The 12,424-nt window shown below is 47.0% G+C and overlaps 1 protein-coding gene across 2 annotated transcripts in view; it reads right to left on the reverse strand.

Annotated features, from left to right (window-relative positions):
- Window positions 1-12,424, reverse strand: part of RGS10 (regulator of G protein signaling 10) — a 41,325-nt gene that overhangs the window by 21,263 nt on the left and 7,638 nt on the right. For both annotated transcript variants that reach the window (XM_047825909.1, XM_047825910.1), the window contains exons 2-3: window positions 7,057-7,175; window positions 5,718-5,804 (exon numbers count right to left, since the gene is read on the reverse strand). In XM_047825909.1, the coding sequence (XP_047681865.1) occupies window positions 5,718-5,804; window positions 7,057-7,175 (206 nt within the window). The remainder of the gene's footprint in view (window positions 1-5,717; window positions 5,805-7,056; window positions 7,176-12,424) is intronic.

The raw sequence follows: 12,424 nt of genomic DNA on the forward strand, positions 1-12,424 counted from the left end.
TGGACCCAGCCAAGTTCATGCTGAAAGGCACAGCCCGAACCACAGGGAGAATGAAATCTGAGGGGGTACTGTGGGGTAAACAGAATCAGCCCATCTTACTCCTGAAGGAACATGGGTCACTTTTGAATTTTTATTTAGTTTTTTTTTTAAGTCTGTTTATTTATTTTGAGAGAGAGAGAGAGAGAGCAAGCAAGCGCAGGGGAGGGGAGAGAGAGAGAGGGAGAAAGAGAATCCCACGCAGGCTTCATGCTGTCAGCTCGGAGCCCAACTTGGGGCTTGATCCCATGAATCATGAGACCATGACCTGAGCTGAAACCAACAGTCAGATGCTCAACCGCCCAAGCCAGCCAGGCGTCCCCACTTTTGGATTTTTAAAATTTTTTTTTATTTTTTTAATATTTATTTATTTTTGAGAGAAAGAGAGAGACAGAGCATGAACAGGGGAGGGGTAGAGAGAGAGGGAGATACAGAATCTGAAGTAGGCTCCAGGCTCTGAGCTGTCAGCACAGAGCCTGATGCGGGGCTCAAACTCACGAGCCGTGAGATCATGCCCTGAGCCGAAGTCGGACGCCCAACCGACGGAGCCACCCAGGTGCCCCCAATAATTTCTTTTTTAATAAAGAATATGGCATTTAGCTTTTTAGAAAAACCTTCACTAGTACTTTAAATAAGAAGCTCAAATGCTCTGAACCCTGGATCAAATTTTAGTGTTAAATAATATACGATAAAAATCATAAATACCATAGACCCCTTTCCCCATAACTCTGTAATTCTAAAACACTGTAAAAATGCAAGGTATCATTATACTTAATTGCCAGTGCAAGTTGCTCTTGGAGCAATGGCTTTTACAAATCTGTACAAACCGCCATATCCATCTCAATCTCTGTCACACAGTGAACAAGCCCAGTATGCACATGTTGCCAGATGAATGAATGAGTGAAGGAATGAATGAAGGAAGGAACGAATTCAGGGATACCCAAAGAATGAACACTTGGTTGGAGCTTTTCCTGAAGTTTTATAACTCATAAATGCTGCCTGTTTTTGTTTTTATTTCTTTTTAATGTTCATTTATTTTTGAGAGAGAGAGAAATACACAGAGTGTGAGCAGGGGAGGGGCAGAAAGAGGGAGGCACAGAACTTGAAGCAGGCTCCAGGCTCTGAGCTGTCAGCACAGAGCCCGACGCGGGGCTCGAACTCACGAACTGCAAGATCATGACCCGAGCCAAAATTGGACGCTTAACCGACTGAGCCACCCAGGCACCCCAGTGCTGCTTGGTTTTAGAAGACAGACCCACCTCTCCTGATAATTCATGGGGAAGAGGCACTTGATAGAAAAATTTCAAGCCATAAAGACACTGGGAAGGGAGAGAAGTGCTTTAAACGCTGCCTGAGTATGAACACCCCAAAAGCTACAACCACCCCAGGAACCCCAAGGAGGGCAGGGGTGTGGGGCGTCACCCTCCCAACTTCCTAAAGCCCAGCATCCCTGCCACACATGCGCAGTGTCAAGACCGTCCCGATCTAAGGGGCCTGCCAGGAGGCGAAGCACAGGCCAGGGAAGACAGCGGGAGCACAGCACTGTTCCACTGTTTGGAGTTCTGAGAATACACGTCCGTCCCTAAGGCTGTAACTGCAGTGTGAGGGGAGGGGAGGGGGGTAGGCTCCCATCCCTGGTGGGTCCTCAGGTGCCAGCTGACCTGAGTGGGGAGAACCAGAAGTCCGCACTGCACCAGGCTGCTCTGGGTACTTGGAGACAGTGGGGAGAAAACAGACAACCATCTCAGACCCACAGAGCCTGCATGATAGAGGGACGAGAAGACAGTATCGAAAGGAAATAAAGAAATAAAGATGCCAAATAAGTTGGTAAGTGCTCTGGAGAGTTCTAGCTGGATAATCCTAGTAAAAGCATGAAAAAACAAGCCAGCACGGGTCCTATTTAAAATAATGGGGCAGGGGCACCCGGGCGGCTCAGTCACTTGAACGTCCAATTCTTGATTTCGGCTCAGGTCACGATCCTAGGGGCACGAGATCAAGCCCCACATCGGGCTGAACGTGGAGCCTGCTTGGGATTCTCCCTCCCTCTCTTTCTCTCTCCTCCTGCCCCTCACTCCGACTTGTGCTCTCTCTCAAAATAAATACACATTAAAAAAAATAAATAAAATAACAGAGGCAAAGTAAGATTCGCATCCATCCTGCCACCACCTTGGCTCACTGTAGAGTTGCCCCCTCCACAGACTCCCCGCTGGACCAGACGTGACAAGTCTTGTGAAATTCGCTTGGGCCCACTTCCCAGCCTCCACTTTTTAAAATTAGTGATTTAGAGTTGACTCCTGGTTTTACTTCCCCTGTAGCCAGACGCACTAGAGAATACCCAGGCCCTGCAGTCGGAGACCTGGGTCTGCACCAAGCTGGGCAGCCTCGGCAACTTCTGTGTAACCTCCCAAACCACAGCCCACACATCTGGAAGGATGGGGCCAGTCATGAGGCTCAGTGTGATAACCCAGACTGACGACTGAGCCACACGGGCCTCACCGATGCTCCCTCCCTCCCTCCCTCCCTCCCTCCCTTCCTTCCTCCCTTCCTTCCCAACCCCATCTGCATTCACTGCCCCAGACCAATCGCCAGGCACGTTCCAGGCTTAAGGACACTAAACCTCCAAGGGGTTTTAGGCTGGGCACCAGGAGAGGGAGTGCGGCGAAGGGCTCCCAGATTCCGGAAGCTCTGTCCGTAGGGTGTGGATGTGCAACCCGACACCGGGGCTCTCCAGTGTCCACCTTGGCCCCAGGCTCTCCAGGTGTGGGCTCCCCTCCCTCCCCAGCCTCACACACAGCAGAACCACCCTGCCCCTCAAGCACCACTGTCCCGTCACCCATTCTTCCTTCGCCCTTCTCGCCAGGCATTCCTCCTCACATGCTGGCCCCTCTTCCAGGAACACTACCCCCACCCCCAAAGTCCACTTCAGTGTTACCTTCCCTAACCCACCGACCACCACCTGTGTTCCCACAGAACCCACACTTCCCATTTCTCTGCTCAGCACACTTGGCAAGGCTTATTTAACAAGTTGCTTCGCCAATCGATGCCCGTTCCCTAAAGTAGCTCATCTGTCTTGTCCCTGGGTGTCTCTTCACAAGGCCTGGCCCTGAGCAGGCATTCCACAAAGATCAGGTCAACTCGGCTGAACCAAAGGACAGACCAGCCCGGTGTGCAGGCAGAGCGGCTTGGGGGACCTCAGAAGGCTGGTCCAAGTCCCAGCTCAGCCGCAGGGGGATCTCAACCTCCTGATGAGGACAACGTGGCAGGGGGGCCAGGGGAGAGGGCTGGCTGATCTGTAGGCCCCCCTCACCCTCAACACACAAAGAATATGGCAGAAAAATGAACATCATCTGTTTGCCTGCTTGACTGTCAGCCCGGGTTTTAGACTGAGGCTGGGCAAATCAATTACACGGTGCAGCATTTATGAACAGTGGTCCCTGGGCCCTGTCCTGGATATGGGGCCAAAGGGAAACTGAGTGCTTCTGCCTCCAGGGTGGCATCCTAGCTTTCCAAGGCAGGCGGGACCATCTGCTCCCTTTTCCCCAGAGGCCATTCACCACCCGGGAGGCTCAGACAAAGTCATCCAAGGAGAAGAAGAAGCTTGAAAGAAGCAAATGCCAAGAGTCCTTCCTGGGAAGGCTTTCTAGGCTGACCTAAGAAATTTGAGCTAAAGAGAACAAATCTTAGCATCTGTCCTTGCCCCCACTGAGAGGAAAGCAGCGGAAAGAAGGCCCCTTTGCTCCATCTTGGGAGAAGTGTGTCTGAGTCAGGAAAAGGCTTTGAATAAACCAATGATGAACACTTTCCAAGTTGTCGTCTACAAACACATAACGGCTGCCGGCCTCGTGGAGTCCGGCTTTTGGAGACAGAGGCTCAAGACCGGTAGCCCACAGGCTGCATCTGCCCAGGGATGTGTTTCATTTGGCAGGCAAGGTTTTCCATCTTTTGAAAATCAGTTCCAACATTTATAGAATCGAGTGGTTTCATAAGAATCCGAACGCCCAATTTCTCTGGAAAACCAGGCCGTACCGGGCTGAAGAAGGTAGAAGGGGCCTCAGGAAGAAAGGCCCGCCCCTCAGGGTTCTGGGGGCAAGGGTGGGCAAGTGAAGATGTAGGTGGGCAGAACTCGAAGCATGGGGAAGCCCAGAGAGCCACAGACCCCCAAGCGCTCGCTGCCAAAGTCAGCCACACTCAGCCGCAGCCGCTGGAGGCAATGCTGGCTGCCCACAGTGGCCCCAGTCCCCACTACTCCCTATAGCCTCACACCAAAAGCCTTGCGGATGCATGTTCCTCACCAGCCCCTGTAGGCATTTAGCTGGGAGCCTCTTAGACATACACAGGCACAGGCTTCACAAACACACCCGATCCACAGGCCTCCTTCCCCGTAATCTCCTCCACCTCCCCTCGCACTCAACCTTCAAGGACAGAAAATCCACTGACGTCAGAATTAAAGGCGACCTCCTGCAAAAAGCACACATATGCCCAGGAGAACCCTGGGTTCTCTGTGGGACCCCTGCCAATGGCAGGATGTTTTGTAAAGATACGTTGAATAATTGACAATCTATCTGATTCGAGTAGCACTTTTATTGCCACACATCTGCTTATCGTTTTACTACATCCGTACAAAATGCCAACACGTCAAACTCTGGGGAAGCATCCTCGTAACTTATTCATGAAGAAAAAAAATCGTGTGCGACGATGAACTTGAAACGACATAAATTGTCATTTTTGCTTTAAATACTTGTCCATCTGAACTGCTCCATTGAAAAATTAACACACTTTTGGGGGCGCCCGGGTGGCGCAGTCGGTTAAGCGTCCGACTTCAGCTCAGGTCACGATCTCGCGGTCCGTGAGTTCGAGCCCCGCGTCGGGCTCTGGGCTGATGGCTCAGAGCCTGGAGCCTGTTTCCGATTCTGTGTCTCCCTCTCTCTCTGCCCCTCCCCCGTTCATGCTCTGTCTCTCTCTGTCCCCCAAAAAAATAAATAAATAAACGTTGAAAAAAAAAATAAAAATAATAAAAATTAACACACTTTTTAAAACTATTAATATTTGATCCACCCAAGAGACCTAATCTGAAGCTTCAGTCTTTCCCCAAATCCAATATAGATCTGATTTCTTTAGGCAATTTCTTTTCTTTTTAAACAATTTTTTAATGTTTATTATTTTTGAGAGAGAGAGCATGTTGTACGTGCATGTGTGCACTCGAGTGGGGCAGGGGCAGAGAGACAGGCAGAATCCGAAGCAGGCTCCAGGCTCTGAGCTGTCAGCACAGAGCCCAACACGGGGCTGGAACTCACGAACCATTAAGATCATGACCTGAGCTGAAGTTGGACACTTAACCGACTGAGCCACCCAGGCAATTTCAAAGCCTACTGGCAAGGCAGCTGAACTATTTTTTTTTTATTCTTTTTTAACGTTTATTCATTTTTAAGAGACAGAGGGAAACAGAGCGCAAGCAGGGGAGGGGCAGAGAGAGAGGGAGACACAGAATCTGAAACAGACTCCAGGCTCTGAACTATCAGCACAGAGCCCGACGCACGGTTTGAACCCATGAACCGTGTGATCAGGACCTGAGCCAAAGTCGAACGCTTAACTGACTGAGCCACCCAGGCACCCCAAGGCAGCTGAACTTTATAAGGAGAGAAAAAATTATCAAGAATGTGATTACAGACTGGAAGAAATACCTGCTTCTTATCCTGTGTTTTCTTAAAATCTTCACACGCTAGCCAAAATAAAACATTTTCTTCACTGAATTCCTTTTTTAAAAATTCCTGTGAATAAAAAGAAGAAACAACATCAAGCAGTATTCCACTTTAACAACAAACAAACAAACAAACAAGCAAACAAATAATGTGTTTCTCTCCAAGGACTGGTTTGGCAAAATTCAACAAATGACTATGGTGCAGTCACCCTGCGAAAAACTCCATCCTGAAAAACAAAGTGCATGTTTAATGTTAAAGCTAGAATTTCATACGCATTTGAACTTAATGACTTTGACACTGTGAGGAAGAGTAAAAATGAAGCAAGAATCTACTCACTAAGGCTAAGCTGGCAATAAATTACCAAAGAGTAAATTAAAGTGGGAGATATATTAGTTCCTTCCAGACAGTGTTTAAACAAAGTACATTCCTCTAAAATCAGCCCCATTTTTTTAAACAAAAGGAAAGAAAACCTATTAAGCATGTCTGAAAATGCCACGATGAAAACGATTTTAAGTTGGAGGTGAGTTTTCGTTTGGCAGACGCTGGGGAGTGAGCAGTACACCCTGTCATCCCGCTGTGCGCAGGAAAGCGTCCTCCGTGAGATCCAGACAGGGCTCGCAATGGCCTGGTGTCCGGGAATGGCAGTAGACCAGCCGTCACCCCTCCCTCGGCACCAAAACAGGGACCGACAGCATCAGGGCTTGCCCTGACCTGGCCCAAGACTTAAAGACAGGAGTTGGTGGGACTCAGGCAGACACCGGGCATTCTCAGAAGTCACACGCGGTTCTTCTGACACCTGGGGTTTCTGCGAGCCAGAGCAGCTCTTTGTCGGCAGGACTGACACTTCCCATCCATCCACCCTCCTCTCTGGGTTCAACCTCACTTTTCTAGCTGTTGTCCACCCCTCTCACTCTATTAATAATGAGTCCTGGGAATCCCCAATGCACAAGGGAACAAACCTTCACATCAGAGAGACCCAGACCACCCCCTCCCAGGTGTCACAGAGCTGGAAATTCTTTGTAGATTCTGCCAGCGAGCACGGTACCTCGTCCCCGTCACCCCTACCCGCTCCCATCCAGCCAGATGAAAACCAGAAACAGTCTGTGTATGCCCCTCAGTTCTGGTCCATGGCCATCCAGGAAAGCCATCTCGGCCATGACAACTGAAAAGTCCTTATTCTCAGTGTTAAACAGTGTTTAACATTTTCAGTGTTAAAAAAAAAAAAAAAAAAAAACAAAAAAAACATCCTGTGTTTCCCCCATAGACATCTAAACTTCTTCGTGGGTTGCATCAATCCCGGTCAACAATGAAAAAGGCAAACCCTAAATCTTTTCACGCCTTCTGGGTCTTCAAGCAGATTCTCCAGAGAGGCTGCCCATTTGGCTGTGCTCTTGGGGTTCTGGTGGCTGCTGCTGGGACTCCCATCACTGCTGTGGATGTCTGCAAAGCAAAGTTCAGGATGTGTTTGTGGCTCAAAGATACTTTCATTTTAAAATACCTGCATATAATGGTCATCAAAATCATCATCATCATCAAGATCATCATCATCAAATATATATTATGTGCCAGGATAATTATATTCTAGGCACTTAACCCAGGGAAATCATTCCAGTCCTGATAATGACCTTATGAAGTAGGCACTGCCATTTTCTCCATGTTACAGGTTAGGGAAACTGAGGCTCAGAGCAATGACAAAAGGGCCTTGCCATTTTCTACCACTCTCCATCCATCCTTCCTCCATCCACATGACCACTGGCCAACCCTCAGGCAGCCCTCAAGTCTCATTCAAGCCATCTTCCCAGGGACCCCGACTCCATGGCTGCTCCTTCCCCATTACACTTTGTGCACAGTCTTGTAACTATCGTGCTGTGTTGTGATTATTTGTACGACTGACTCAGTCGTCTGAAAGCTTCTGTCTATCTTTACCTTGAATCTGCAACATGTGGCTCATTGCCTGACACATAAATAAAAGTATGTACCAGGGCTGGGATGGAGCGGGAAAAGGGAGCACTGGCTTTAGGTGCAAAATTTCAGGGGGTTGCCTCCCCCCCAAAAAACAACCTCAGGCATGAACATAAATGGTATTTTCATGCATGATTTTGAAAAATCGAAATTAATGGAAAGAATTCCATCATGAGCAAAATAGCAAAATTTTAAATAAAGACAGGATGGATGGGTATTACTGATTTTTCGTTTTGCCTCAGGCTCCAATATGGCTCAGCATCACACTGTTCCTCTGTGTGTAGACTGAATGAATGAATGACTGCACCTGCACATCTGATGCATTCTCTTCCTCAAGACACCTGCAAAGTCCCTTGACTGAAGGAAAGGGGACAGGGGACCTCCAGCTAACACACTGTGGCTACTCGCCTGAGAGGAAGTGACAGCACAAACATGCCTCGTTCTCCAGAATTTGGCCCCTTCCTGGAGTCAAGGAAAAACCATGGAATGCCACTTCGGGTGGGCCCAGGTTCCAAACCCAGTTCGGCCAATTCAAACTGTGTGGTAAGGGGCAACATTCTGTGTGGAAGGTAAAGATAATCCTATCTCTCCCATTATCCAAGGACTAAAAGAGGAAGCACACCAGCCATCTAGAAGCTCACACTGCACTCTCAACAAACGTTAGTTCCTCTCTCCTCTTCCCTAAAATAATGATCTATCAAGTGAACTATTTTTATACCTAATATTTTTTTCTCCATTGCCTTTTTGTTTTCAAAGTAGAAACATGTTTCCATAAAGAAAAGTTTGAACGTAGGAGAAAACAAGCTTTTAACTAAAAAATCGGCAAGGCAAACCATTCGAAAAGGATAAATGAAAAAAAGTCTTATAAATATTAATTGCTGCAAATAGCCAGGATGCCATACAGTTTAAAATGTTTTTGCTTTAGTTGTTGTTGTTGTTGTTGTTGTTTTTAATGTTTATTTATTTTGAGAAAGAGACAGAGAGACAGAGAGCGCACAAGCAGGGGAGGGACAGAGAGAGAGGGAGACACATCTGAAGCAGGCCCCAGGTTCCGAGTTGTCAGGACAGAGCCTGAGGCGGGGCTCGAACTCACGGAGCTGTGAAATCATGACCTGAACGGAAGCTGGATGCTTAACCAACTGAGCCACCCAGGTGCCCCTCAAATGTTTTTGGAGGGAAGTCATATCATGATACATTGTACTTAATAGTAACTCATCTTCCATGATCTTTTATGTTCTATTGGGGATCAACACACGTGTTAATTTCTCAAGCAGCTGACACTGTCTCCCAGCATCTGGGAAAACTACCTGGATTTATTTTATTTATTTATTTTTTAAGTTTATTTTTATTTATTTTAAGAGAGAGAGAGCAAACAGGGGAAGGGGGGGGGGGGTGGACAGACCCCAAGCAGGCTCCTTACTGTCGGTGCAGAGCCTGATGCAGGGTTTGAACTCACAAACTGTGAGATCATAACCTGAGCCGAAATCAAGAGTCAGATGCTTAACGACTAAGCCACCCAGGCGCCCAACCACCTGGATTTTAGACATTCACTGGCTGACTCTGGCTGAACAAAACAGAAGCCAGAAACCCCAGCTGGGCGCTGTGTTTCAATACGCATTGGTGATGGAGCACATAAGAGAATTATTTGGGACAAATCTATTCCTCTAATCGCGAAGCAAACTCACTCGAACACATCACAAATGGACCCGACGCTTCTCTAAAGTGAATCTTCAGTTCGTGGATATTAAATTAGTCCCCTGCTCTCTTTGCAAATGCTAGAATGGCAAGCTTCTAAACACCGAGTTTCTTCCCCACACAGTATAAATCAAGTTAAAAGGTCATTATTATAAGAAAGTTCTGCAAGAGGGTTCATTCTGCCAAGCATTTCACCAATTTACGGTCCTGTCCTTGAATACAGCTTGACAATTTACTCCATTTCCTCAGCAGACCTTCTCTTAAGTAAATAAATGCAGAGACACAAGTGGGCTATTCCGGGAACAGTCTTAGGCAGCCACAAATTCCTCTCCGTGTCGCAGAACACCTACTTTGCCCATAAGTTTTCAACCTAGGTCTGAAAGGATTCCAAGACTCCCGGCGTTCTTTTCAATAATAAACCAAACCACCCTTGGGCTTTCGCTGCCACACTGTCTTGAAAATAAATACACTTGGTGGATTCTCATGTAGCCAAAAGAGTTAACCAGATTGTCTGGTTAACTGAGAGAGAGGATATCTGGCCCCACCATGAGATAATCGTACCTCCCCTACCCTTTATTTCATACTCTAATCATTTGGCATATTAGGCTTCTGTGCCAGCTTTCACTTGAACAAAAAGTCTTAGAATTCAATGCCCACTAGTCTGGTCTAGTCCCCTTATTTTCCTTACTGGGAAATAAAGGTTCAGGGGTAAAATGAACTAGAACTCCTCGATGGAACCAGTAGGCGACTGTCCCTATAAGGACCACCTCCACAGAACCCCAGACTGCTCCAGAACCCGGGGACTTTGCAAAATAAATGGCCCTTCCTCTCAGTTCTCTGTGGGGCTACCACCTCCGTGCCACCAAGAGTAAAGGAATACATCTCCCACAACACTGTTACAGAAGGGCACGGAATTTCCAGAGCTGGCTCAGAAAGGACACCAAGATATAGCTCACTACTCTCCTTGGCCGTGGTTACTAGTGTCTGGGTTTGCTGCCCTGGACAGAGACAAAATCCAGGGCACCCGGGGAGTTCAGTCAGTTAAGTGTCAGACTTCAGCTCAGGTCATGATCTCAAGATTCGTGGGTTCGAGCCCCACATGGGCTCTGTGCTGACAGCTCGGAGCCTGGAGCCTGCTTCGGATTCTGTGCATCTCCCTCTCTCTCTCTCTGCCCCTCCCCAACTCGTGCTGTCTCCCTCTCTGTCTCTCTGTCTCTCTCTCAAAAATAAACATACACTATGAAAACCAATTTGACAATAAATTATATTTTAAAAAAACAACAAAAAAGAAACAAATAATAAACATGCATTAAAAAACAAACAAACAAACAAGTTCCTTCTTGCCTTTCTGCCCACCTTCTGCCCCAACTATCCTGACCATAGGAATCTTCTACCCACACTCTGTCTGCCATGTTTTCTCACTTTCCCCAGAAATATTGGTTTGAATTTTTCCAAGACTTCCTGATTGTCTTTCAAAAGCCTGATGGAGGCTTCTGGCTACACCTGTTTTTCTTAATCCTTCTTGATTGGTAGCAACATGCATAGATAGCTCTGGAGAGAGCAGCATTTGCACACTCCATTCATTTAATGATGTATCTCTTTTCCAAGTCATTATCCTGACCTCCCGCGAGACTGAGCAGAGGCCCGCCCCATTGGGTACTACTCTAGAGATTGCCCCTTAACTCGGGGTATTTCTACTCAGGGTCCCCTGCTCAGGAGACTTTCACTACTTCCCAATGCACAGATGTAAAGGCGTCCTAAGATAAGTTCACCTTCAATGTTACAATCAGTCCAATAATTATAAGAAAAACAAATAACCTCTCTCCATGGCAAGCAGGGTTACATCTGAACTTAAGAATAAAACAAAATCAAGAGTTCCCAGCTTCTCAACTCCCGGCACTTGGAGCCATAAAGGTGTAATATTCCCCCTTTGCTTTTTCATTGACAAAAGTTGCCCGTTGGGGTGGATTACACAAGAAAGCAAGCTTGGAATGCACAAGTGGGAAAAAACAGTCAAACATATTTTTCTAGCAGCTTTAAGATCACTCAAGCTAGTAACGAATTATTCCTGATAACATTTGTTTGTTTCAATTTTGTCCAGACCTGTTTATCTTTTCTTATTGTTTTTAGTTCACCTATAAAATATTTTTGCAATGGAAAAAAATTTTTTTTAATTTTTTAAGCTTATTTATTTTTAGAAAGAGAGACAGAGAGCAAGAAGGGGAGGGACTGAGAGAGGGAGAGAGAGAGAATCCCAAGTAGGCTCTAGGCCGTCAGTGTGGGGCTTGAACTCACAAACCGTGAGATCATAACCTGAGCTGAAATCAAGGGTCAGACACTTTACCGACTGGGCCACCCAGGCACCCCTGGAAAAAAAAAATTTTTAATCTCCTGGGCTCTTGGGGCGCCTGGGTGGCGCAGTCGGTTAAGCGTCCGACTTCAGCCAGGTCACGATCTCGCGGTCCGTGAGTTCGAGCCCCGCGTCGGGCTCTGGGCCGATGGCTCAGAGCCTGGAGCCTGTTTCTGATTCTGTGTTTCCCTCTCTCTCTGCCCCTCCCCCGTTCATGCTCTGTCTCTCTCTGTCCCAAAAATAAATAAACGTTGAAAAAAATAATAAAAAATAAAAATAAAAAAAATAAATCTCCTGGGCTCTTTAAAGCATTTCAGATCGGGGCGCCTGGGTGGTTCAGTCAGTTGAGCATCCGGCTTCTGCTCAGGTCACGATCTCACAGTTCGTGGGTTCAAGCCCTGCATCAGGCTCTCTGCAGACAGCTCAGAGCCTGAAGCCTGCTTCGGATTCTGTATCTCCCTCTCTCTCTGCCCCTCCCCTGCTCGCACTCTGTCTCTTAAAAAAAAAAAAAAAAAAGTTAAAGCATTTTAAATCAAATTTTTGTAGGCATAATACTTATTTCTCAATAAATTTATCTTCACACTAATCTATCATCAGCTAATAACAACAGTGAACACTTATAAATTGCTTATAGGGCGCTGGGTACTGCTCCAAGCTTTTTCTGTGAGTTAAATCATCCACT

The sequence above is a fragment of the Prionailurus viverrinus genome, chromosome D2 (assembly GCF_022837055.1).
Source record: "Prionailurus viverrinus isolate Anna chromosome D2, UM_Priviv_1.0, whole genome shotgun sequence".
NCBI lineage: Eukaryota > Metazoa > Chordata > Mammalia > Carnivora > Felidae > Prionailurus > Prionailurus viverrinus.